General features: G+C 48.0%; 2 protein-coding genes across 3 annotated transcripts; both read left to right on the forward strand.

Moving 5' to 3' along the window:
- Positions 1-1,389: 1,389 nt before the first annotated feature.
- On the forward strand, positions 1,390-13,497 carry TRADD (TNFRSF1A associated via death domain). Its single transcript, XM_054640801.2, has 5 exons — positions 1,390-1,515; positions 2,721-2,872; positions 5,995-6,272; positions 7,918-8,110; positions 9,037-13,497. The coding sequence occupies exons 2-5, from the start codon at positions 2,731-2,733 to the stop codon at positions 9,342-9,344; spliced, it is 921 nt and encodes a 306-aa protein (XP_054496776.2). The 5' UTR covers positions 1,390-1,515; positions 2,721-2,730; the 3' UTR covers positions 9,345-13,497.
- Positions 13,498-14,641: 1,144 nt separating this feature from the next.
- Positions 14,642-25,680, forward strand: B3GNT9 (UDP-GlcNAc:betaGal beta-1,3-N-acetylglucosaminyltransferase 9). Of its 2 annotated transcripts, XM_077185103.1 has the most exons (3): positions 14,642-15,033; positions 21,499-21,541; positions 22,334-25,680. In XM_077185103.1, exon 3 carries the CDS (start codon positions 22,398-22,400, stop codon positions 23,643-23,645), a length of 1,248 nt encoding a protein of 415 aa, XP_077041218.1. In that variant the 5' UTR covers positions 14,642-15,033; positions 21,499-21,541; positions 22,334-22,397; the 3' UTR covers positions 23,646-25,680. The 2 variants fall into 2 exon arrangements, with proteins under 2 accessions (XP_077041218.1, XP_054496769.2); XM_054640794.2 differs by lacking the exon at positions 21,499-21,541.
- Positions 25,681-27,366: the final 1,686 nt, after the last annotated feature.

Consider the following 27,366-nt stretch of genomic DNA (forward strand, 5'->3'; position numbering starts at 1 on the left):
GCAGCCTGTCCTATCCCAGTCCCAGCCCCCCAGGGATGCCACTGAACCCTGACACCCCAATTCTGTGCCAGCTGAGCCCCAGTGAGCCACAGCCTCTCCCTTCACTGCCATCGTTACTTCCCATATGGGAAAAAACAAGATGAAACTCCAAGTGCTCATCAAGCACTTTGATTCCACCCCATGGGATGCTCCCAGAAGGCACAAACTCAGCAAGGGTCAGCAGAGGAGAAACCTGGGGCTCAGTTAACCATCCTTTTCTTACCCCCACAATATACAGCAGGTGGATTGGCTTCAAGGGCAAAATATTTCCAGGGCATGGGTGGGTGATGCTCCCCACAGCAATCATGCTGTGGTTCCCATCTGGTTCTGGGAGCCAGCACTGCTTCAAGTTTAGCTTTTGGAGTGAAATGTTGGGATGTCCAGGTTCATTTAGCCCCATCCAATAAACCTTAAATGTATGAACTCACTTGCTCAAACTGTTAGCAAGTAAATGCTTTGTTTCCAGAAGCATTGGCACCATCAGGCTGCTGACCCTGAAGGGGTCTGAGAGCACTGTTTGCCCCCCTAGATCTGACCCTATGATCCAGAGCACCCAGGAGATCCAGCCCAGATTAACCCCATTACAGATCCCTTTGAATCATGTCTTTCCTTTAGCAAACAAATTAGGTTTATATTGATAAAATACTGTTGTTGTAAAATAGCATCAGATATATTGATATTTTTAGTGTTTTAAAATGCTTCCTGCTTTTTTTTGCAGTTCAGTCCCCCAGTTTGCACGAACACTGCCAAGCCAGAGTGACTGCACCTTGCACATGAGCCCAAAACCTGGCCTGAGGCCCATGCCAGCTTTTCACCAGCTGGGGACAAACAAGGGAGCTGCTGTTATCCTTCAGCTCACAGGGCACCTGTGCAGGGCAGATGCAGCCTGGACAGGAGGCTGCTACCTGAGGCTGAGCAACGGAGACCCAAATCATGCTTTGATTTGACAGAACCACTCATGGACTTGGGAAATGCTGTTTCATTCTCTTTACCTATCCAAACTCTCATCAGCAGCACTACAGGGAAAAGCTGACAAGCGCCAGCCGGGACCCACCAGCCTCGCCTGTGTCAGCCACAAGCCGCGCAGGGGCTTCAACCCACCACACTCCTCCATCCCTAATGGTCCAGAGAGACGCATCCATCCCAGCTCTCGGGCAGCTCTGGAGCCACCTGAACGGAGTATTTCTGACAGATCCTCACCTACACGAGACACCCAGCCACCGAGCTGGGTGGGCGGCCTTGCAGCAGGGACACCTGGAAGCGCCAGGGCGTCGGCCAGCCCCGGCCCGGGCTCCCCGCAGCAGCCCCTGCCCCGCGCGGCCCCGGGACAAACAGCAGGCATTACAGGGCAGTGCCGCCGGCCATTCCAGGGGCTGTTGGGATTCACTTTCTCCTTCCCGTTTCTCCGCCCGCAGCGGGTGCCGAGCGGCGCCGCGCCCCGGCGGAAGTGTCGGGACCGAGGCCGGCGCTGAGGAGGTAACGCCGCCCAGGGCCGCCGGGCCGGGGCTGCCGCGGGCAGGGGGCCGGGGCCGGGGCCGGGGCCGGGCGGTCCCGCCGGGACAGCTGGAGGGGCCGGGCTGGAGGGGCCGCGCTCCGGGGCCGCGGTGGCAGGCTGGGGGGACACCGAGGGGACACCCGGGCAGCGGGGAGCCGCCGGCCCTGAGGGCGGCACAGCGCGGCGGGACCGGGCCGGCGGCTGCTCCGGAGCTTTTCCCTCAGGGACAGCCCCCTCCCAGCCAGGCTGGGACGGGAATTGAGCCGCAGCAGCGGCCTGACGCCTGCAGGAGTCAGCGAAAAGGCAATAGCCGACAAACGTGGCTTGCCATCCGGGGCTGGGTTTTGAAGCACCCACAGCGGTTTGACCGCGGCGCGGGGACTGGGATAGGGCAGTGCTCACTGGACGGGAGGATTCACCCGCTGGGTTACACTACAGAGGCACAAAGGGCATAAACAAAGCGGAGGGGTCACAGAATCACCGAATGGTTTGGCTTGGAAGGACCTTTCCAAGGCCATCTAGTTCAACTCCTCTGTGGTGTCTGGGAAATCTTCAACTCGAGCCAAGCCCAGTCCAACCTGGCCTTGAATATTTTCAGAGATGGGGCATCCACCACCTCTCTGTGCCAGTGTCTCACCACCCTCACTGTAAAAAATTTCTTCCTGATATCTAATCTAAATCTACCCTCTTTTAGTTTAAAATGATTATCCTTGTCCTGCCTGTGTAGAGTGTCCCTTAACAAGAGCTCAGGGCCCTGTGAACAACCAGGGGACCAGGACTTTAAGGAGAACATCTCTGGTTGCAATGGGGCTTCAGTCCATGGGAGCATGCCAGACTGCTGGGTGGTCCCTGCAGTACTTCAATCATTTCACATTTTGGCTAGTCAGAGGCACAGGGACTGAAACTCTGCTTCAGAGTATGTTTGGACTGTAAAATGAATGGACTCCAGTGGAAAATGAAAGCAAAGCTTTGTGAGCTTCTGTCTTTGGGATATGGCGTCCCACTGTGGTGTGCTTTACAGAGTAACAGTAAACCCCTCAAAGGCTACACTTGCTTTAACAACATCAGCATTGCTCTAAGAAATAGGAGTAAATCCCCATAAGTCTGTTGTGCTTGTACTGCAGCAGTCCCCTGGCCTCAGGCCATTTCCCTTATGGTCTCTGAGCTTGCCTGTGTGATTTTGTAGGGTGCTGAAGATGGCAGGCAGCTCCTCTCCTTGGACTGGCAGCGCTTACCTCTTCCTTCAGTCCACCTGCAAGACCATCGCTCTGCCGTCCCTCTACGAGAGCTCCCAGAAGAAGCCTTGTGTGTTCAAGGCCCTGAAGCAGGCATTAGCAGGTACCCATCCTCTGGTATCTTGGTGTGCAGTGCCAGGCCTTTCTTTAATCTCACCCTCATGGGTAAGGAAAGCTCATGCTCACTCTGTCTAGGAAAGGCAGTAAAGTGGAGGAAGCTCAGCAGAGGTTCACCAAGATGGTTGGGGGCTGGAGTACTTTGCCTGTGAGGAGAGGCTGAGGGAGTTGGACCTGTTGAGCCTGGGGAAGAGAAAGTTTCAGGGGACCTACCAACAGCCTGCTGATAGCTGTGGGAGGGAGAGATGGAGCCACACTGTTCATAGTGGTGCATGGGGAAATGCACCCATTAGAGAGAAAGGCACAAATTGAAATGACAGGTAGACACCAGATAAAAGGACAAATGTTTTCCCCTTTAAGACAGCCAGGCAGTTGCCCAGAGAGATTGTGTACTCTCCATCCTCAAGGGCTTTCAAATGGGACTGGATACAGCCCTGAGCAGCTGCTTCTGACCTCAGAGCTGACCCTGCTTTGCATAGGAGGTTGGGCTAGACACTGCCTGGGCTTCCTTCCAACTTGAACCATCCTATGAATTATCCAACTTTATGAATGTTTGTTTAAGCCCATTTATGTAAGAGAGGAAAAGATTGCAATTGCTGTGAAAGAAGATTTAATTGCTGTCTTTATACCACCACAGAAACATGATTCCTTCTTTGAAAAGCTGGTTTTTAAATCAAGTGATAGCCAGTATAAATTCATTTCTATTCAAATTCTGATATAATTCAAATTCAAATTCTGATATAAACAGACACACTTACATTAGCTTGAGGTGTATGTAACCATATTTACATTAAAAAATTACTTGAGATGCAAATAGCTATAAAACTATAGTCCTCTCTCCACCCTTGCACCAAGCACACTGCAGAATAATACTAATTTGAAGAGTTTATCACACTTACCTAGAAAGACTCTCATGGTGTTCTTTACCTGTCGCACAGCTGAGACTCTATTGTTTAGTTGGGCTTGTCCAACTATTCTGCAGTTTCTTCTGGAAATCATGGCAATACAGGCCTGCTCATTCTGCAGCTCAAATATAGGAAACAGGAAGCAAGCAGCTAACATAATTGTCCACTTAGGCTTGATTTGTGGCTGCTTTGTGGCATGTGAATGTGAAAACATTTAAAGGATAGCTCACATAACTTAAATCCTCCCATGCTTATTCAGATCTGACAAGGACATGAAATCTTAAGCTGTCTGTGGTTTCATGCAGAAATGTCTGCAAAGTCCTATCTTTTGAGGCAGCTTTACAGCTGTCTTGTACACTCTTCATAAAGGTTTCCATGTCTGTGCAGCTTTCCCTCCATAGCCTTCCTGCCCTATTATGGAAATTTTGTTTAATGAGCACTCATAAAAAGCAAAGCATGAAAGAAGTGATAAAAAATCATCCACAGTGAATTAAAATGTCTTTTCTAGGTGCCTAATCCCATGTGGCAGTTACACATGAGGTCCAAACTAGACCAGATGCAAACAGGAATTAGTAAACATGTAAAGCCACTGTTAGATACTATACTTTTAAATACAAGGTCACTTGCCCTGCTTAATGTGGAGCACACAAGTCTGCCTTGCCTTGAGATTGTCCTCCATGCCATGACATGTGGTGTGATGCCAGTGTGAGCTGGTGCCTCCATACAGCCCTCAGTGACAGCCCTCGAGGTCAGTCAGGTCTGGAAGCAGTACAGCACCCTCACATAGGCCTCTGCTGCAAAACAAGAGAAAAACACATACTTAGAACTCATCATCAGCATATAAAAGCCTGTGAAGATATGGATAATGAGCACAACTAATAAAAATTAAATTCTGCTGGGAGAAGGAAGAATGAAGTCATGGCATTTTCTGTTTCCACATCGCTTGTGCTCCTCCTGCATTAATGTTAGAGAGTACATCACTGGCTTCTCCTTGTTTAGATTTTACCATGAATTAATTCTCTGTGCAGAATAACAAGTCAAGGCCCAATCTCAAGCAGTTTAATCCCTGTGGCTGGATCTGTCATTTGTTGTTTGTGAGATGCGTTAAAGGCTCAGAGAGACAAAAGTTACCTCTAGGCACAGGTGGAGAGGAAACACTGGGTTTCTTTCCAGGACCTCCATCACTGCATAAAACTCCAGCCACAAGGACTGAAGGCTGACTGAGCACTGAGGTGAACTGAGCTTTCATCTATAAAACTTTACTGTGCTACCAGTTTATCATAACCATCACTGCCCTGGAAATGGAACCTCAAAAACTTGCCCTAATAAGCACTGTTGATATAATTACCTGGGATGTAGTTCCATACCTCTTCAGTTGGACACCATACTTCATGGAGATCAGTAGTAGCAGGACAGCATGAACTTAATCCTTCCCTCTTGGTTTAACACACTTTTCCATCCCAGAGGACTTTATCACGAAGAGAATTCAAAAGCTCCTCCATTGCAGGCTTGTTGTGGATGGGTATTGGACTAATTACCAATATAGCTGGAAGGGACGTGCCTGAGCTTGTCTGGCCCTTTCTGCTTCACCAAAAAGCAGCAACTGTGGTGATTTCACCTCAGAGACACTTTTGGCTGGCTGGATGCTGCAGCTGGGCACTTGGAGGCAAGTCCAGACATGCAGGAGCTCAGGTTTACCTTTGGCAGAGAGGCTTTAAGGCGATGGTGAAGGAAAGGAGTCGGTTCTGATGGAGGGTTTGGATCCAGAGCTTTATTCCTGGCCCACAGGCCTCTGAACCCAGCAACAGCTCCAGCAGAACTCTCAAACCATGTGGTTTGCTCACCCTTTTACCCAGGGGAGAGGGGGAGGGAAGGAACACGGGGACCACCAACCAGGTACGGGAGGGGAGGTCTCAAGGGACAAAGGACACCTGGACGGCCCAATGCCCCCCCAGGGGTAGGGGGCATCTTTGAACCTGCCCAACCACTCGATGCCCTTCTGGGATGCCAGGATTGACAGACAGTGCTCAGCAGGGGGCAGGGGAGGGAGAGGTGACTAACACACCTGGCAGGGAATTATCATGGGAGGAACCGGGTTTCTGAGGTAAATCCTGAAATCACAGCGCAACAGATGGGTGTGGGTGTGGGTGTGAGTGGGCTGGCTCATGGCTGGACTGTGACTGTGCTCCCTTGTCCCTGCCAGACTCCACTGGCAGCGTGAATGGTGTGGACATGCTCAAGGTGCACTGCAGCCAGCCCCACCTGATCGTGCAGCTGAGGTTCTGCAGGCAGGAGAACTGCCGCCGCTTCCTGCGCAGCTACCGCGAAGGAGCGCTCCAGAAATCCCTCCAGAGCCACCTCCAGCTCTTCTTGGACACAACCACGGTGCCTCTGGAAGTGGAGCTGAAGGCTGGCAGTGAGCACCTTGACAAGATGCTGAAGGATGAGGATCGCTGCTTGGAGTGCATCTACAGAGAAAAGGTGAGTGGGACAGGGAGGGAGGATGGACAGCAATGAGGAGGGGCGGCACTGGGCTTGCAGAGATGGGTGCAAATCCACTTCTGATGCAGCATGTCAGGTTAACAAACTTCTCAGTCCTTCAGCTCTTTACTCTAATGTGGAGAAATAGCTCTGCCCTTGCTCAGAAAAGAGCTAGGCATTTTTCTGGAAGGGCAGTAGAGTAACCTAAAGCAGCCTGCTAGCAGCAAAGATCCTGCTAACTCTCTGTGCCTTCTGTGTAATAACAGCTAGTGTGGCTGTTAACCCCACTAAGACAAGAAGTTCTAGACAGTGCAGCTGACAGCACAAGTGTGCCTCAGTACAGCTGTGAGGCAGGCAGAGAGGAGCCATCACTGCTCTGCACACACACCACCTCCTCCCAGAGTGGCAAAGGTAACTGCACCTGGAAATGAGCAGTGGAAGTGAGTACAAACACTGCACATCACACCAAAAACTTGTGTCAGAGTGAGGACACACAGCATCTGCTGCCAGCAGGAGTAGGCTGCCCTTCTGAAGGCAAAGTCTCTCTCATCTGGCATCTGGCTCATTGCACACTTTGGCACCGGCACTCTAATCCTGCTTGCAAGAACAGTGAAATCTTGTCATCTCACTACAAGGCACTTGACATGATTAAACTCACTGACTTGTTCCCCTCCTCTCTTTTCCATCTGGAACTTTAGCTCTGGCTCCTCTAAATGGCCCTGAGAAACAGGCACTCACTATTAGTCAGGAATATTAGGCACAAGAGCATGTTTTTCCAGGTTGCTTTTCTGTAAGCACAGAGAATAAACCCAAACCTTTAATCTCCAAACCAAACAACATGTGATATCCCATACCCTGTGAACTGTGCCTTGCTGCTCCCTCCCTGTGCTGAACTAGCTGACTGGACAAAAGAAATGGGCTTATTCTCAGTTCCCCAAAAGTGACTCAGTCTGACCCTGCTTAACAGTGCAACAGGCAGAAAGATGGGACACAGCCTTCAGCAGCTGAGAGCAGTGCTGGGTACCTGCTGTAACTGAGCTGAACAGTATTTACCTCTGATTGAGGCACTGCCAGGTTTGACTCTTCCCATGTGCTTTGCAATCTTTACTCCTTTTCTCATTACCTTGTTTTTGGAAGTCAGACTAATTTTCTCTTGGCTAGTAAAAAAAAACTGGCTTGGTGAGGAGCCAGGAACAACAAACCTTAGGGAGCAGAGGGGCAGAGAGAGAGAGAAGGTGGGTAACAAGAGCTGCCTGCTTGGGTGACCATGAGCTGTTGGATCAGATCACCCTGTTCTGTGGGTCTCACCCTCATAGGGATTTGGAGAAGCCTTGCTGCCTGCAGTGCACCCTAATTCTTGCAGAGGGCTGCTGGAAATGAACGTGGGCTAGTAGCAGTTTTGTGCAACTTGTAAGCACTCACTGGTGCAGGTGAGAAACCCAGGGGGAGAGATTGTCTATTTCATATCACATTACAGATTCAAATCCACTTACAGCCACCCTGTTACAGCCAGAGCTCCACTAGACCACCTCACTGGGCTGGCTGACAGCTCATGCTATATCTCATTGCTCCTCTCTTGACCCCAGCAAGCTCAGCTTTGCAGCTGGTGGCCCTGGCAGAGTCACTGATGCTGTTTGTGTTACAGCCTGACCGCCTGCCCGACGAGGAGATCACAGAGCTGGAGGAATGCCTCAAGAGCCTGACGCTTCACCACAGCACCAACAACAATGTGGCTGGAAAAGACTGCTCATCTCTGAAGTCCCCATCTCAGCCTTATCCTCCTCAAGGCAGCTCCCTTTCCACACAGCTCACCTTCATCTTTCAGGGACAACAGTTTGGTGAGTAGCTAGAGCTGACCAACAGAGCCCTTGGTCTGCCTCACAGCCCAGGAGGGAGAATTATCATCACTACATATTGGGGTGTACCTCAGATAAACCAAGGACTTCCCAGCATCCCATAAGAAAGGAATTACAGTAGTCCTAAGATATTGCCATGATGCTTCACATCAGGCTTCCACCTGTTTTCTTTTCTCTTCTGGGGTGGCACAGAACCAGTTGTTTCAGGGTCTGTGTCCCTTCCAGGTTCCTCACATTTAAAAATTAATGGTGAAAGGAAGAATAGAGAGCATTTTTCTCTTCTTCCATGTCACTTGGTTGAGGTGAGTTAATAGTGTAGGTTGGATCAGACTGGGGAAGTTACTGTGGACACCCTCAGCCCTGCTTTCAGACAGGACTGATTTGTCCAGGCTCCCTCAGTTCACCAGCTGGCTTTGGGGTCTGTCCCTACAGAGGGCTTTCAGAGAGTCTCAATAGCAATATCAGCTTGAGATAAGCTAGATCATTTCTGAGCTGGCTTAAGCTGTGTACAGTCTCTCCAGAGCTAAACAGCTGAGTAGGGAGCTCCTGTCAGCTATTTCAGTGTTTTGAGGATGTCTAAATAGGGGAACAGGAGATTTTGTCAGAAAGGTCTTACCAAGCTGCCTATGAAAGGCTAAAAAAAAAAGAAAAAAAAAAAAAAGGGCTCTGGCAAACCACAGGACAGTTTTCAGAGAAAAAAAAAAAAGAATAGGTCTTGCCAAGCTTGCAGGGTAGGGACAAGCCCAGCTGCTTTGTTGTTGTGGGAGGATTTCTGTAGGGGAACAGCTGGGCAAGGCAGGAGCTCAGACTCCCTGCTCCACAGAGTATGACCAAACCTTGAACTGGCCCCAGCTGCATCACATCAGCCATGAAACTTCTGTGTCTTACCTGGCCTCTGCCCCTTTCAGACAACAGAACAATCACACCAGACGACCACCAGAAGTTTGCCAAGTCCGTGTCCAAGAAGTGGAAGCAAGTGGGTCGCTCCCTGCAGAGGTCCTGCCGGGCCCTGCGGGACCCTGCCATCGACACCGTGGCGCTGGAGTATGAGCGGGAGGGACTCTATGAACAGGCCTACCAGATGCTGCTCAGGTTCATCCAGTCCGAGGGCAAGAGGGCCACCATAGCACGGCTGGTCACAGCCCTGGAGGAGAACGGGCTCGTCAGCTTGGCTGAGGAGCTGCTGGGCCTCCATTCCAGTGAGGAGTGCTCCTAGAGCCCAGAGGACAGTGCCATTGCTAAGGGCTTTCCTGCTTTAGCTACTGTATGAAACTGCTGCCAGTGTCTGGGAATGTAACGTCCTGAATATCACCACAGGTTTCCATCGAGGTGGAAATGCTCAGGGGAGAGGTTCTGTGTTTGCAGAAGCCAGCAAGGACCTCTGACTTGCCTTATTTCATTGTGTTTCCAGAAATACAGCACTACCTTCCTATGAATGGTGAGAGGCTTTCACCCTGACTTCATTCAGGACTGTGACAGGGAAGCAGCCAGACAGAGAGCCCTTGGGGAGAATTAGGGAGAGGAGAAAAGCAAGCAAGGCTTCTCATAGAATTTCTATGGGAAGCAGAAGATGCCACTGCTTCTCAGGCTGTGTCCAGGGGCATCACCTGGAGAACTGCAATATATTTTTACATTGAAAACATTTTTGCCCTCAGCCATGACATCAAGTAAAGAAAAAGGAGAAAGTAAGGAAATGTCAATTTTACGCTATTTTCCTTCTTTGTTTGAAGAACAAAGAACATTCATGGCCAGAGTATCTGTTCTGCCCTGCTCTGTTATAGCTCCTTCCCACCTCTCACCACCTGAAGGCTTTCCTTCTACCTGGGACAGCCACAGTCTTCCACAGGGTAAAAGATTGCTGCTGTACAACAAATGGCAGACACTGAACAAACAATATGGACAAACTCAAATTCAGACAATGATTGTCAACATTTTCTCATCTGTGGTAGACAGTAATATGCTGATTAGGCCTTGCCTGCCAGCCTGAGGGAGCCTGCAGCTATGGAAAGCCAAACACAGTGCTGGAAGGAAAAGAGTCTCCTCATCAGCAAGTTACCTGTGGAGCCTGGTTTGGAACTGCTGCCCTCAGGGCATTGCAGCATCAAATGCCATCCTCAGACCACAGAGCTGAGCAATCAGCACCCCCAGCTGGCTGCTCTCACCTCCTGACCACCCTCAGCCTGCTGGACCCTGGAGGGGACAGCTCACCTGCTGTGTCCCACAGGTGGCAGGACCTACAGAGAGCCTTTCCCTGGCACTGTGTGACAATCCAACATCAGCTGCCACCGTGCCTGGATTTACCTGCACTGATTTTTTAGGGTAAAAATGGTTTAAGAGACAAATCTCCCAAACCCCAGGGCTGACTCCTGCTTTCAGTTCCTGGGGGAGAAACAGTGTCTCCTGGTATGGCTGATGCAGACTGCAACACAGCAGCTGCATTTCTGCTGTGACAAAGCACAGAGCAATGACTGTCTGCATGACATGGGTCCTGTGAAGCACAACAGCAGCTCAATTATATTCCCAGTGCTTTCCTGATAGGTTTTTACTGATACTATTCCATTAATTCTATTCTTTATTTCCCTTCCCATCTGTGGGAATAGCCAGTGGGCTATGGAAATGTTTTCAGGTGCAGAGGGGGACTTCAGCCACACACACAAAGTCTGTGTGCATATGACAATATCAGGCTGCTAGCAGCCATGGTAGGAACAACTTTGAGGCCTTTTAAACCACAACTCACATCTTACTCCTTCCCTGAAGTCAAAGCTGTGACTCAGTAAGGAGGAACATAACCTCAGATTCAGGTGTGGGCTCAGATCCAAGCTCCTGGGGCTGGAGACATTCCTGTACCTTCTGCTGGAGCACCTGAGCATCAGTCACTGGAAACCTGGATGGGCAGGATTTAGATGTCCTGCTTTGAGCCAGCTGGGGTCCACATGCCTCAGATGAGCTGAATATCATATCCTCAGTGTAAGCCAGGGAAATGACTTGTTTTGTGCAGATTTTGAACCCCTGACTTGTTTTGTGCAGATTTTGAACCCCTGAGGTTACATACAGAACCAGGAAAGGAGGGGGTGCATATGGGGAGAAGGTTTTCAGGTGTGAGTGAATCTGTTTCCATCTTGCCCCTACCTTCCAAGGAAGCAGGACTTCATGCAGGCACCATCTCTGTAAAGACTGTGCCTCCATCACCTTTTATTAAGCCATTTTATATCAGTGCCATTGCAGTTTCATCCCCTCCATTCCTGCTCACACATCCCACCCTCTCCCTTCCTGTAATAACTAAAATGAAGCAATTACCTCTCTGACAGTTTTGCTTTTGGGACCAACACAGTGGTGCTGATCTTGCCTAATTTAGGCTGCTGTGGATCCATACCTCAAAGTATTTAGCTTTCCTGCCAAATCCCAGCTGGGGAACTCTGTTTGGCAGAAACCCACCTGACAAATTGTATTTTAAAAAATTGAAAAATCAGAAACTTGAAATTTACTCTAAGAGCGAGAGAGTTTGCTCTTGATTTTGCAGAAATTACTTTTTTAAGAAAAGTAATCGTTGTCATATGCCATATGCATATGACCTTGTTTTTTAAGAAAAGAAGGTCACATGCATAGCCTGCTGTCTCATTTGCAATTAATTTTTCTAAGCTCTCAGACCAGCTATATGTGCACAACTTGCACATATAGTTATAAGGCAGCCACTGAGTAGTGAGAATTACTAGTTTTTGTAGCATCTGTTAATGCATAAAATGAGAAAGTCTTATTATTCAGCATCTACTTCAAGTCCAGAAAACTTTTTTACTGCTGTTACTCTTTTACAGAGGACTAACCATGAATACTTTCTTCTGAATGCAAACGTTTTCTTTCTGCCAGTAACTGGCATGTGTATTTCCTCTTACTCACATATTCCCTGTCAGAATTCCCTGTCAGAAGTGCCATTAAGTGCTGGAGCCCCTGGCAACCTTTCTGGAATGTCTCAATCTCCAACAGCATTCACAGGTGCCTTCATTGCAGACTTGAAGGAAAAGGGTTTTTCAGTGATATTTCATGGTGAAATTGTCTCCAGCACATGGCATGGTTTGGGACATAGCAGTGGCTGTTTCATACCTCATTTTCCATGAGCAATCATCATGCTGGTGGGAGATAAACCATGGACAGTGCTGCTGCTGGAGAAATTGGCCTTATCCCAGTACCTGCTCTTCTCCATATACTGAGATATATCTGTGAAAAAGAAAAAATCAGGGGTGATGCTAGTGTTTCAGAACCAAACAACATTAAAAGCAAATAAAGGTGATAATCAGTTGCATATAAAATCTAAACCAGAAAAAAAACATAGATCAAGCAGCAGAAATCAGGCCAAAATGTGCTTACAGGAAGAGATCCAAGAGGGCTTTTTTTTCTGGTACAGACTGTTTTAACCATGTTTCAGATTTGAAGGAGCCTCCATTCAGTCTGCCAGAAGGAATAAAAGATCCATCCAAAGGAGAATTTGATTGATTCATTTTGGCATAGCTGACCTACAGTGTTCAAACAGATGATAACAAAGAGGAGAGTGAAGTTAAAATGTTCACCAGATATACTTTGACATGAGGCATCTGATAGAAGCAAACCTGACAGGATCCCCTGATACAAAATTGTCTGAAAGGGAAAGATCTGTTTATTTTGCCTTTCATTTCAAAGGCAGGTTCAGCATTGAGGAGCTGTCCTGCTCTCTGGGTCACTGTCTCCCCTCTGTGTTCCCAAGGAACCACACCCTGGCAGCTGCCCACAGACTGAAACCAGGAGTGAGCATGGGCAGAATGAGGAGCCTCAAATTCACTTAAATTGCTGATTTACTTAACTGAAAATTCTGGTGAACCTCTGGTATTGTATCTGGTATCCTTAAACCAAGGAGGTACAAGAAGAGGGATCAGGAGGGTTTGTGAGTCTGACCCACATTCTGGAGTGTGTGCATGACACTGGTGCTTTACACTGGACAGGGGGGCTGCCCATGTGCCTTTTGTATGGAGGTGGACTCAAACAGTGAAGCAGTTCAAGGCCTAGAGTCAAAAAATATGTATTTTTTTCTTCTCTGGATTGAATTTTAAACCCCCTGAAGGGAGCTGGCTGTACATCTCTAACAGAAACCTGTATGAGATGTGTGGTTAATGTCTCCTAGTTTTCAGTGGAAAAATCCCTTGCTGACCATCTGATTCCAAATTCCCATGATATTCAGCATAGATCTGGATCAGCCATCTACAGCTATGGACTGCAATGCCAGGCATACTTGGGTCTAGGACATTCAGCCTCCAAGGAATTGTCTTTTACAGAAAAACCTCTTTGGTATATATATTTTTTCCCCATTCTTTTTTATAAATAAATATATACTTCTGATGAAACTGCCTCAGAGACTTTCATTGAACACTTAACTGCAGTAGTAAGAGAAGGGTCACCGAAGTTCTGGCCACATTTGGTGATCACCAGCTCCAGAGGAGCATCCAGCCTGAGGGTGGCTGCCCAGCAGGGCTCTGCCCACAGTCACACGTTTCTCCTGACATGCCAAGGCTGGTGTCCCACCTGCAAGGGAGCAGCTCTGATTGCAAATCCAAGCCAAGCCTCTGGTTTGTTCAGTTTCCAGTCACTGCTTTGATGAGCCTTTTTCAGCCAGCATGGCCAGAAGGGGAGGTTTGTCCCAGCCCTGGCACCTGGAGGAGCTCACTGTGTTTCCTTCAGTGCTGTTGGATATCTGGGACTCCTCTGAGGCCACAGCACCTCTGTAATCTCAAGTGCCTCACTCCCAGTGAGTTCTCCTCTCCCACAGGTGGGGAGCCAAGGAGCTGGGATATAAAACCTGCAGCAGCTTTGCACAGGAAGCCACTGGCTGACCTGACAGCTGAATCCAGGGAAACTCCTTTTGCCATGAACTGGAGCAGACATGTATTTTACCCTGAATCTCTTAAATCTCAAACACTGTTTGAAAATCACAAGATCAGCCCTTCTTTATCTACCACAAAGCTGAATTCCCAAATGAATGGCAAAAAGTGGGGTTTGGTTGTTGGTTTTTTTTGTTGTTGTTGTTGTTCCAGGTTTTCGAAAGGACCCTTGAATCTGTCTCCAGCCCCTGCACTGCTCAGCTCACATATCCTCCCATCATTTCCCTACTAGGAAAGAAAGAAACAACCCCCAAGTGAATTTAACTTCTGAGCTGAACCCAACCTCAAATTTTTCAATTTGACTCTTTGCAGAGGTAAATACAAGGGAATTAAAAGAAAAAGGGCAAAATATAGAAGGAAAAGAAAAAGAAACTCAGAAAAATTAATACATTTCCTATTGAAAAAAGTTACGGCGGAGGGGCGGGAAAGAAAAACCCGGCCTTTTAGCAGAATTGGTGCAAATCCCCAACCTGGCTGAGCGTTCTCCCTCTCGACTCCTCCGCCCTGTCCCGCCGGAGCCATCGGCGCTCCCGGGCCCATCACGTGTGCGGCCTTGGCCGGGACCCGGCTCTGCCCCGGCCCGCCGTGATCGCCGGGCTCCGCTCGCTGCGGGGCCGGGGCTGCGCTCGGGGCCGATCCCAGCTGCGATCCCAGTCCCACTCCCGGCCCGATCCTGGCCCTATCTGAGCCACGATCCCGGCTCCGATCCCAGCTCCGCTCCCAGCCCCGATCCCAGCTCCGCTCCCAGCCCCGATCCCAGCCCCATCCCAGCCCGTTCCCGGCCCCGCCGCAGCCGCAGCCCCGGCCCGGGCAGCTCCGCTCGCTGCCGGCGGGAGCGGCCGCGGGCCCCAGCGCTGCTCGGCGCCCTCAGGGTGTCCTGGGCTCCGCTGGAACGCGGAGCTGAGCGATGTCTCTCACTAAGCACATCCAGATGTGCCTGCTTGGCAGCCCGCTGCACAGACGGCACCGAGGGGACGCAGGATCAGCGCTATCAAATGGGCTGTAAGTATCTATTAAGTGTGTTTGATCTCAGGGGCTTGGGGAGGGTTGTGCAGCGAGCAGGGTGGACCGGAGTCTGTCCTTACTGCTTCCCTTTGCCCCCAGCTTTTCTTTTTGCCTTGCTGCTCTTGCATGTTGCTAAATGCAGCAGCCCGGCCCGCGATGGTTAACACGCAGCAGGCTCTGAACTCGCAGGCTCCAGCCCCGAGACATCTGCTTTACTCTTTACTTTCCAAAGAACTTTCTTTGAATGTTTAGGCTGTTTTTACAGAAGTGTGGGGCTTCTTTAGACAATGCCTGCAGTGCTGTGAGACAGGGCTTCCTCCCAGCCACAAACATGTTCCAGTGGTGGCACGTTACATTTACAAGCCATAATTCATCAGTAAAAGGACATGAATCTTCCCCATGTTACACTGTGGTATGCTGTGAGCAAAATGGGAATTTTCAGGCCCTCTAGGGTCACAAAGATAGAAAATAATTTAGCCCCTGTGAATCATCAGGCAGTTACTGATATTTTTAATAGCTTTTGGGTGGATTCTGAGAAACTTATGTGTTGGGTATAATCTTGAAATTAGTGGGACACATCAGCATGTACTCCCTGTCCCATCTGCCATGGATGTAACAATACATCCATGCTACTGCACTCCAGTTGCTTGGGTTTGGGGTGCATTGGGCAGATTATTTATCAGAAGAGGGTCTGGGACCTGAAGAGGTGGCAAGCACTGCAGCCTGGGGAGGGCTGGGAGAGGAAGGTGTTTGTTTCAGTTTCTTACTCCTTCACAAACCTGCAAGGCTTTATTCCCCTCCTGGGACCCAGAAAAAAATAAGGTTTGGAAAAGAGACAGCAGGTTCCTTACCTTGGCTACTTGGGATGGATCTGTCCTCTCCCCAAAGCACTCAGGGTGTGAGTTGAGCTGCTGAGCCCTCTGCCACTCTGAAAATCAGAGCACCAGCAGCAGGACTGCATGTGAAGGTAGGACAGTACTTCTGGAGGCTGCTGAGCCTGCAGAAGGTCATTGGGCTTTACCTTCTCCTACCTTGCAGGTGGCTGAGCCCTCGTTAGAGGTGTGGGGCTGTGCTCAGAGGAGCTGGAGTTTCCCAGCTCCTGGGGCTCAGCCCGGGTGCCTGGCACAGCTCAGGCCTGCGTGGGCACTGCCCCCTGCACAGAGAGCATCAGGTACTGCCTAAACGAGCTGCAGCCCCAAACTGTGCCCTGTGTGCTTACACTGGGCCAGCAGGGCCAGGGCAGCAGGGCCGGGGCAGCAGGGTGCAGGGCCAGGGGTGCAAGGCCAGGGCAGCAGGGTGCAGGGCTGCCAGCAGGGCCAGGGGAGCAGGGTGCAGGGCCAGGGGAGCAGGGTGCAGGGCCAGGGGAGCAGGGTGCTGGCTGCCAGCCTTCCCTGAGCTCAGTCCTGCAGGCAGCTGCTCCTGCCCAGGGTCACCAGGGCTCCCATGGGACTGCAGTCCCCAGCAAGGAGGGGCCAGTTCCTCTCTGGGACCCCTGCACGTGCAAACAGACACTTCAACAACCCTCACACAGCAGCTCTGCAGCTCCTCTGTGTTTGAGTTTCTGCACTTCACAGAAGTTTCTGACTGGGGTGGAAGGTGAGAGGAGGCAACCACAGCAGCCATTTCAAGCAGTGATCCAACGTGACTGGCATTGCAAAGGGAAGGCTGGCAGTGCCAACAGGAGAAACTGCAATAAAATGGGACCAGCCAGCTGGGAAGCTGATCAAACTACATATTTGAGGACTGAGGCAGGCAGATAAATAATGCACCCTGTCCTGTAACAGCATGGATTTCATCCATTCGTTTGCTCTGGCCTGGAAAAAAATTTAAAATGCCCTGAAAAGCAGCTCTGACAGGAAAGTTGGAAATTTTCTTTGGAGCAGGGCCTGCATTTTTGTTACCTGCTTCCTCAGTACTTGACTCAACAGAGCTTTTGCCTCCAGGTGCTGCAGCAAATACCAGCAGCAGTGATGCTGCAGTGCTGTGACTGTGGCACTGGGCAGCAGTGTCTGAGCTGTGCCACTGTGGGCAGCTGAGCACTGAGCCTCTGCTCCTCTCACTGTGCTCCCTTGGTGCTGGTTCATGAACCCAGTTCCTGGGACAGCTCTCAAGACACTCAGCTAATTAAATCCTACAGCCTGCTCTCAGTTTGCTTATAGACTTCAGAACTTGTAAGCAGCTGAATAGGATGAGTTTTTATCTGGTAAGGCAGCACAGCAAGAGTTTTGGTTATTTCATTTTTCTAGGGCTTTGCACTTACCAATATGCCAAAAGGGGTCTTTGTATTTCAGCCACCTCTGTCTTCTAATCAAGAAGATCAAATAATTCAGCATCACTTTATGATCCTGTAACTCCAAATGAGACCTCTTCACAAACTCCCTGAAATGCAAAGAGAAGTTGTTCAACACCAGGGCCACTTAAAGCCATAACTTTGATGAGGTTATTGACCTCATCAATAAATAAGGGTCATCTCATCTATGAGTGAGGCAGTAGAAAAGCAAAGAAACAAACAAACAAACACCAAACCCATGGAGAAATAAAAGCCATTACATGACACCCAAACATAGAAGTGGAACACAGCTTCTTCCCCTGCTCCAACACACAGAGCTACTTTTCCCCTTTGAACAGTTCAGCAAGACATTTCAATTAAAGTGGTGCAGGCACAGGAGTCAAACATTCTCCCAGCCCTCAGGGGTGCAGGGGACAGGACCAAGGGTGTCAGTGGGAAGATGCAGCCTCCAGGGCTGCAGGCAGTGCAGAATTCCTGGTGTCAGCATCCTGCTCTATTGGGTGAAAGCTCACCTGCACACATCTGTTCCACACAGCCCCAGCTGCAGCATGGGCAGAGGGAATGTCTTTATTGCTTCTTGAACAGGGTCAGAACTCTTCCTGAGGCAGAGGAACCAGGTGAGGAGGATCCTGGGAGTTTGCTTTGCTCTTGCTGAGGGAATCTGGGTGGAAAAATTCCTGTAAATGAGGCAGGAGAGGGACATGTGTGCAGCCTTTTCCCCTTGCAGGCCAGAGCTGGGGCAGGTCTCAGTATCCAGCACTGGCTGCTACAAGATGACTTTGTTCTTGTGGAATGCATTCAGCAAACATGAAATGAAAACAAATATCCCAAACCTGAAGCATTGCCTCAAAGTGTCCCCACCACCAAGATTATACAATCTTCTCTGATGATTACAAAATATCCTCAAAAAACCCATCAGTGCTGGATCCCCCCCACTTTCTTTAGCTCATTTTATGGACAGACAGACAGGAGACCTCCATCAGCAGCCACAGCTCCACACATTCCATGGGCACACAGTGTCCCTCTGCTGCCCAACCCAAACCTACCAGTGGCAGCTCCAGCATCAGGAGTGAGGACAGGAGTCAGGAGGGAGCTGGGAGCACTTCCCTTGCAGCAGGGAGAGGCTGATCCAAGGACACCCCACAGCTTGGTGGGGATGGATGTGTCTGTGAGCCAGGCTGGGGTGAGAGGGCAGCAGAGCTCGTTGCTGGTTTTGTGCCCCTGTGCTCATTGCATCATATTTTTTCAGCTTGATTATCTCAGCTGCTTTTCCCAGGGCTGGCTGGATCAAATAACCACTGCTCAAGGCACAAAGCAGAGTGCCAGAATCACCAAGGCTTCTTGACTGAATCTCAGGACAGGATCCAGAGGACTTTTTTCCACTTTGGCCCTGAGCAGAAGTGCCAAGTGATGGAGATGTGATGACTTCTGCAAAAAAAATTGCCAGGATGGGCTCAAGGTTTCATATCATTCAACTGGGAATGAAGGGCTAGCAATTTATTTTTTTTTATCATCACTTGACTGCTTTTATTGCAGCTGTTCTTGGCCACATTTCAGAATCCTCCTCTCAAATAAATGAAAACCAGGCAGAGGACTGGGCCCTCTGCCCGAGCGTGCAGCAGCACAGGTCAGACTCCCTGCCTGGATGCTCAGCAGGGTGCCCTGCCCAGCTCTGGCCACTTCCAGCTTTCCAGCCTTTTGTTGTCTCTTGGGCTCTGCAGGCTGGGCCCCCCTGGCTCTTCCAGCTCTTTCCCTATGTATGGCTGCCCATCTTGCCAGCTCGTGGATATGGGACCTTTCAGCCTCTTCCTCCTGCCCAGCTCAGCCCTCTGACATTGCTGGTGCTCAGCCCAGGATGGAGCATCCCCAGCCCCATTATCCAGCCCCATTATCCCATTCAGACCCCATCAAGCCAGAGTCAACCCCTCTCTGTGTCCATTCCCACAGAGTCAACACAAAGAGGGGCAGCTCCCTGCTTTCCCAATCTTGGAGGACACAAGAGGCAGTGCAGACAGCCAGGCCATTCCTCAAGGCCCTGTGATGCAGCAGTTTGTAAGCCCAGCTCCATTTCAGGTTGGATGGAGATTCCCCAGAGCAGCAGAGGAAGCAGAGGTGCCTCTGCCTCAGACCCTCAGGGATGTGCTGTGCTGAGAAACACTGCTGTGCTCTCATCTCTTTCCTTTGGCATCAGATATTTCCTGCTCACTTTGATAGCCCTGTAATTCTTTTCCCCTGGTGTCAAGGTGGATGAATAATCCTTTTGGCTTTAGGACATGCCAGAGCATCTGCCAGAATCATCAGTCCCTCTGTATTCGAGAGCAGAACAGCTTTTCCCACACTGACATCCATGGATAGAGCTTACACCACGGTAATAACCAAGGGTATTTTCCTTCCAAAGAAGGAAATACCTAACAAAGACTGGAAAATCCATATAATTAGATCAAGGAATGACTTCAAGGGCTGGCAACTTCGTTTGAAAATGAGAGGTCTGTACTCAGCACTGAGCTGTTTTATTTCAGCGTGGAAATCACTCTTTCGGATCCTTTACTTTCAATAAAAGAAAACACAGAGGAAAATCTGGGCTATCTGCCCAGGCTTGTAACAATTCAGGGTTTTTCTTGGCTTTTCCAAGAGCACTTATTGCCAGATTCTGAGATGCTGGCAGTATGAAGCTACAAGCCATGGAAATTACGAGTTTCATGACACGTGCATTTTATTCCAAGCCCTTGTCGATAACATTAAACACAGGAAAAATCCAGGACTTCCATCCAGCTCCTTAATTACCATCTGAAGCCTGGCAGCTGAAATAAGATCAAACTTTTGCCCAGAAAAGGAAAAAGAAATTTGCTGTTATTGTGAAGAAAGAGAGGGGACTTCATATGTAAAATGCAAACCAACATCCTATACGTGTCAAGAGGGACTGTTTCATGAGGCTGAGTGTGGTTATGAGCCAAGCCACATGGCAGAAAGAACATAAACAGAAAACAGATCCTGAATATTCTAAACATTTGTACAACAATTTAAAAGAGATCTGAGAAAACTGTTCAATCCTGCTATTAGTAACAAAGCTATGCCAGTGAAAACATCTGCCTAGGAGAGGAGTGAAAGGTAAACAAAAAAAGCTAACAAATGAAGAAAAGCCTCTGTGAGAGGGCAGAAAAAGGCAAGAAACAAGGCCTAAGGAAAAAACCCATGGTCATCAGGACAAGGCCAGTGTGATTTTATATCCATCAGGAATGCAAAGAGCCTTACACCAAGGCATGGGTATGCTGTTTTCCAAAATAATGATTTCATAAATAATGGAGACAAAGAGAATGAGGTCAGTAAACATTTTGGAGCTTGGGAAAAAGATATGCAATAGCATATGATGGTGAAATACTCTATTTCAACAGTACCTTGGAGGTGAAGCTAACCAGTAATGAAAAAACACAGTATTTAAATAATGATGTCCAAACAATGTGTGTCTAAGAATTTTAAAGGGTCTGGCCAAGAAATCAACGGGTGTAATAATTTTCTTCCTCTTAAGTCTTGAAATATTACCTAGATACCACAGGTGCCACTGTTTTATTACTTCATAATTACAGACTAGTCAATCTAATTTTGAGTTTGAAAACTTAACATTATGGCCAATACAAAATGGGTGGTTAATGAACAGTTGATCCAGTCCAGGACAGTAAAAGGAGATTTGCTGAAAACAGATACCACCAAATTCTTACCAAGCATTTGCACCATTTCCTATCACGGTATGCCCTTGTGAAACATCCCTCTCCAACTGTTTTTATCCCAGAAGTCATCTTTGGATATGATCTCAGCTAATTCAGGACAGAGAACTGCAATACCTTCACAGGTAGCTTCTCTTAGTACAGCACAGGCAAGAGAGAGCCCCAAATCACACATGAACATGATACATTATTAGTGGAGGTATAAAATACTTGTGGGGAAATTTTTGGGTGGGGCTCAACTTCCTTCTTGCTGAGGAGAGGAGGAATGGTGATGGTGATGGGAATGGGTCATGGGAATGATGATGGTCTCTCACCTCCTCCTGGAGCAGCTGTGGGGTCCCTCTGTCCAGGTCTGCTGTTGCTGCTGCAGGGAGTGGCTGCACCCACAGGGTGATGAGAGGACCTGCTGCTTGCTGCCTTCTCACTCTTTCATTCTCATTTTGTTTGCAGTTGAAGAACTGATCAAATAAGACAGAAGATCTCCAGGAAAAGTGTAAGTGAGGAAAAATCTTGTATTTCAAAAGGCAGCTTCACCTATCATATATGAACAAAATTTTCCTAACACTATGCTCTGTCTTGCTTCTGCATATTGGGATTTATTTCCCCACCTCTCACTTAGGGGTTCGGGTGATTTGGCAGAGGAAAAATACCCATGGCCCCTTCTAACCTTATTAATGGAAGTTACTTACAATGGTTTAATATTTTATAAAGAATACTGGCAGGAGAAAGGTCCTGTGTGAATTCCAGATTGTACCCAATGCATTCATTTTGAGTACCAATCTCAGTTTACCAAAAGTTGGCTCCGTGTGCAGGGAAACACCAGCAGCACACTGCCATGAAGAGTCTGCCCTTCAGCAGGCAGCTCTGGGCCTCCCTGGTCAAAAAGGGTAAAAGCAGCAAGTAATGGTTGTCAAGCTAGGAAAAAAAAAGGTAATTTTTTATGGAAGAATGGCATCATTCATAATTTTCCACTTTGCTTTTCCCAGTGAAATCTCTGAAATGACAAAACACAATCAGCAGTAAGGGATGCAGGATTTTGGGGTGTGCTTAGAGGGTGGTTTTCAGGATGATGGACGATTGCTTAACCAAGTCACAGAGCTGGCTGGCACTGGGATCAGCAGTAAGTTTGCAACCCTGTGTGCCTTTTGACAAGTTTCTCAATGTCTCTGTGCTTGTGTGAGCAAAATGTGCTTTGCTGCTGGGTTTTTAAATGATGTTTAGTCTTGCCTGCTTGCTTCAGACCTGCCAAATCCTCACTGCTGACACACTCTGTGTTTATTTACAGATGGGCAGTGGTGCCAGGCAGCTCAAACACAGATTTTAGCAGTCCCAGGAACAGTGGAGAGACAATGAGAGTTCGCCTCAAAGGGGATGTGATCTGTACCCTCCTCCTGCTGGTGGCACTTTGTTCTTTGCTCTACTCCCAGCTGGAACATTTGGTCCCGGCAGGAAAGAAGGAGCCAGCACAGAACAAACCTCGAGTGGCACCAAAAATCTTCTCTGATCCCAGAGCACCTCGGAGGCTGATGCCAGCAGAGGCAACTGCACCCAGACCCCAAGTTACCCCTGCCATGAGACCAACAGAAGTGGCCAAAACCAGGGTCCGAACTACAACTCCACCCCCACTGACTGATTCTGCCTTCAACTTCAAGCTCTATCTCCTAAACAAGGATAACAGGAACTTCAATCTCCTCATTAACCAGCCCAGGAAATGCCGAAAGACACCGGGAGGTCCCTTCCTGCTCATTGCTATCAAATCAGTGGTTGAAGACTTTGACAGGCGTGAGATTGTCCGGAAAACGTGGGGCAGGGAGGGTTTGGTGAATGGGGAGCAGATCCAGCGAGTGTTCCTGCTGGGAACACCAAAGAATAGGACAGTGCTGGCAACATGGGAGACCCTGATGCACCAGGAGAGTCAGACATACCGGGACATCTTACTCTGGGACTTCATGGACACTTTCTTCAACCTGACCCTGAAGGAGATCCATTTCCTGAGCTGGGCTGCTGAGTTCTGCCACAACGTGAAATTTATTTTCAAAGGTGACGCTGATGTTTTTGTCAACGTTGAGAACATCGTTGATTTCCTCAAGAGGCACGACCCCACTGAGGACCTCTTTGTTGGGGACATCATCTACAATGCCCGTCCCATCCGCGCCCGGAAGAGCAAGTACTACATCCCAGAGAGCATGTATGGGCTGAGCATCTACCCTGCCTACGCTGGGGGAGGAGGCTTCCTGCTGTCCCGCTGCACCATGAGGAAGCTCTCCAGGGCGTGCAGAGAAGTGGAGCTGTTCCCCATCGATGATGTCTTTTTGGGCATGTGCTTACAGAGAATCAACCTCAAACCCATTTTGCATGAAGGGTTCAAGACCTTTGGCATTGTTAAGCCTTCTGCTGCCCCACACCTACAGACCTTTGATCCCTGTTTTTACAAAGATCTCATGGTGGTTCATAGCCTGAAGGTTGCTGAGATCTGGCTGATGTGGAACCTGCTCCACAGCCCACGGCTTTCCTGTACTCAGAAGAAGCAGGTGAAGAAGCCTTTCCAATGGAAGAAGAAAGCTCAGATAACAACACCAGCATCACCCCTCAGATAATGCAGGAAGAGTGCAGCACACACAGCAAACCAGCCAAGAAAGGGAGCCTGGAACTGACACTGCCCAACAAACCAACTTTCCAAGTATTTTAGCATGTCTGATTTACAACATGAAGAGAAGACAACAAACAATTGCAGGAATTTGCCCAAATTCTACATTTGCACATACATATCATGTGGGTCCTTATGTACTAATAAGTCCAAATAATCATAACATATGTATAATTTATTATTATTTATTAGCATTATAATAGTGCCTAGTGGGACAGTGTGTAAAAGCACATTGAAAAATGCAGTCCTTGGACATTTTTCAGCATGGTCAGAAGTGTGAGAAATGAAAGAAGACATAGGGTAAGAACAGACACCAGGGAGCACAGGGATCATTGTCAACTTCCTGCTTGACTTGGACTCATTGAAAAATGACCAGACAGGAACTAGAGTGCAGGAAATGGAGTCCCATTAGTGTCTGCTCAGATCACATCACTGCTGCCTGGCTGGTTTCCCACAGGCCTTGTAAGAAGAGAACAACAAACAGCTCTTGAAATGGGGTCCTACAGTTGCAGTTCAGGTAGATTACAAGAAATCAAACTGGAGGCTGAGGCTGGCGTGGCTGGTGGAGCAAGGGACAGGTAAGTAGATGACTAGAAAGGAGCAGACTAAAGGGCCTTTAGAGAAAGGACAAGAACTTCAAATTGATCACTTTGAATCTTGATTTTTCATCATTCTTCTCAGTTCAAAGATCTGCTCTATTGACATGCTGAATATTTAGGGGAACAGTGGAGCAGGTTTTGGCACTTCCCTGAGCTCAGGCTCTTTGCACTGCACTAACTGACCTTCAGGAAAAATTCAGAAGTCATCAACAGTTTGATCACTCTCAGGATCTGACCCAGATTTTCAGAAGGTTTGCATCTGGAGAGATCCTTTGGCCTCTGCTCATAAGCATAACCCCACACAGAGCTGCTGCTTGCATCACATTTGGGAGCTGCCTCAAACCAGAGTGGACTGGGCTGGTTTCTACAGACCTTGGGTTCTGCAGAGGGCAGCCAGGACTCTCATACTGCTGTGGATGTCATGTGAAGGGAGAAAGTTTTCAGACAAAAGGACTTCAGAATAAAAGTCCATCTAAATTTATTGCAAGAATTCAAAACCACACAGCAATCTTTCTGTTGGCTTTCCAAGGTTCAGTCAGGAACTTTGTGAGTATTTTAAGCATCAGACAAGAACACTGAATTGCTCAGTTTTTCAAAGTTTAGTCCAGACTTTGATGCATTTTGTTTTTCCCAACAGCAGACTACCTTAGAAGAATATACTTTTATCAGGCATCAAAGCAGAAGTGAACTCCTCTAAATCAGGGTTACAAAGCTGTGAAATTCATGGGACAAAGAGCCTGAATTCACCTCTGATACTGTGTTTGTTAATTCTTTTACAAGTTTTTACCCCCTCAACGAAACTCCTGTCCATCAGAGAACCCCTCAGGATGGCACATCCACACAGCTTCAAAGGAAACTACAATCAGCCATAAAAGAAAGCCCAAAGTTCCTTTCCCTTGCACAGAGCCTGGAGCACAGCTGCATTTCATATCCGTGGGTAAGCTCCCTCCCTCCTTCCCTCCCTCTCTGCAGCAGTTTGGGCTCAGTGCTGGAACTGACAATGCACAGGGAGAGCAGCAAGCTGGGGAACAGCCCATGGACAGCAGCTTTACACATTGGAAACCTCCATCATGAGTTCAAGCCTTACAACAATGTATTTCCAAGAAAAATTCAGCTTTATAGAAACTGAACGATTTCTACATTTGAGATATTTTCAGGATGCAATCCTGAAATACAAAATGTTCGTGTGAGCTTCACAAGGAACTTTGCAGGGTGTGGAACTAAGCCAAAGCCTCACTGGTAGGACAAAGTCACCCCTGCCCGTGTCTGCTAACATGTGTGATACATGAGTATTTATGAGACTGTACAGAAATGTATTACCTGGGAGTAGTTTACAGTCTGGGAAATTATTTATACCATCATTAAAAGACAGCATGCAGACGTGCCTCTCATTGTCAGAGTGAGTTTGTCAAGTACACCTGCACACATGTTGTAAGACTAAAACCACAGGGATTTTTCATGAAAACAGTAACATGAAAAATACATTATTCATTATTTTGGATAACTTGGTAAGTATTTCCTTATGCTGGACTTATTTTAATGGCAATGACAGAAGAATAAACAGAGTTTACCTTGTGATTTCCTATGAGGCAGCTAGTCAGGTTCAGCAGTCCTCATTAAGGTTTTCTTTTTACACTTTTACACTGGAGATGCAGAGGTTGGGTCCTCCCTCTGTAATGTCTTGAGATCTGCAATCTATCCACAGCACAGCATTAATGAGTGCATTTTGTCCCAGATCAAAGTTGTTGAACATCTGCGTTGACACAGTCTGTGCCAGCACACACCCTGATGGCAGAAACAGAACTAGAGTAAACTGTTTACTCCATTATCTTAGTCTATAGAATAGCTCATTTCTCTGATCCAGTGAATACCAGAGTCTCTCTTGATGAAAGATCCATCTCGTTTTGTTCTCCAGCCTCTACTGCATGGCCTGTTTGACCTGGCTTTAAGTTCCCATTTGCCTCTGCAGTTGAGCTGGAAGTTCACAGACACCACATGTGAGGATGATGCTCTGGGGAATGCTGAGGGCTGGGCTGTAACCCCTGCAGTTCATTGAGTTCTGCTCACTGCTACAGTAGGCAAAGGCTTTGGCTTCAGCCAGGCTGGAGATTGTTTCCTTAAGGATGGGGGTCTTTTCAGAAAACCCTAAAGCCCCAGGTGTTTATGATAACTGGCAGGAAGGACCCTCTGCTGACCTTTCTGATGCATCACAGAAACCCAAACTCATCCTTTTCAGAATCACATTCTGAGTAGGTTTTATTAACTGTCCAATTGAGTGCACCAGTCATACTTGCTATAAATCTTCGCTCGGCAATTCTTTTCATGACTAACCCAGGACAAGAAAAGAAAACATTAAAACATCCTAAGTGGGTGCCACCAGTAGCAAACATGGCAAGCAGACTTTCTCAGTATAAACTTCTGACACTAATACAGTACAGTAAGTTTTATGGAGTCCCAAGGATCCACACACAGTCAAGTTTTGTTCCTGCTCTACATAAATAGCCAGATTTGGTCACCACAATGAGCAGAGCTGGCTTGAGCCTCACATTCAGCACCTCCAAGTGCATCTCTGGACACACAAACTGGTAGGGAATACCAAGATCCATCATTCAGTCAAGCCACTGCAAACTCAGACATCACAAAAAAGAAAGCCAAAGAGGACTCTGAAGCAATTCAGTATTAAAATCTTGTGCTTCCTGTCTGCAGCTTAATTATTCATCTTTCTACAGCAGGTTCTCAGAAGCAAACCTCAGCTGCAAACTCCAACAGTACAAAATATTCAAACAGCTCAGAGAACCTTCACTACATATCAGCACTGAGAACATTCCCTGGGAGTGCTGAAAGATCACAGAGAAAAAGAAGTCAATCCCAAAGCCCAGCATGAAAAACTGCTGATCTCCTGGGTTGTTCCAAAAACAAAATAAAGTAAAAACCGTAAAGTGCCATAAAGGGCTTGAGCTGGTCTTGAAAAGCAAAAAATAAAATGAAGAAAAAAAAAATTAAATTAAAAAAAAAAAACACATAAAATTTTAAAAAATAATTAATTAAAAATACATTAAAAAAGAAAATAGG

The sequence above is a fragment of the Agelaius phoeniceus genome, chromosome 12, assembly GCF_051311805.1.
Source record: "Agelaius phoeniceus isolate bAgePho1 chromosome 12, bAgePho1.hap1, whole genome shotgun sequence".
Lineage (NCBI taxonomy): Eukaryota > Metazoa > Chordata > Aves > Passeriformes > Icteridae > Agelaius > Agelaius phoeniceus.

Excerpts from the sequence above, each read along its gene's own strand:
- TRADD (XM_054640801.2), top strand. The coding sequence starts at position 2,731 with ATGGCAGGCAGCTCCTCTCCTTGGACTGGCAGCGCTTACCTCTTCCTT. Across the intron at positions 2,873-5,994 it reads CCTGAAGCAGGCATTAGCAG|ACTCCACTGGCAGCGTGAAT; the intron begins GTACCCATCCTC and ends TGTCCCTGCCAG. Across the intron at positions 8,111-9,036 it reads CTTTCAGGGACAACAGTTTG|ACAACAGAACAATCACACCA; the intron begins GTGAGTAGCTAG and ends TGCCCCTTTCAG.
- B3GNT9 (XM_054640794.2), top strand. The coding sequence starts at position 14,939 with ATGTCTCTCACTAAGCACATCCAGATGTGCCTGCTTGGCAGCCCGCTG. Across the intron at positions 15,034-22,333 it reads TCAGCGCTATCAAATGGGCT|ATGGGCAGTGGTGCCAGGCA; the intron begins GTAAGTATCTAT and ends GTTTATTTACAG.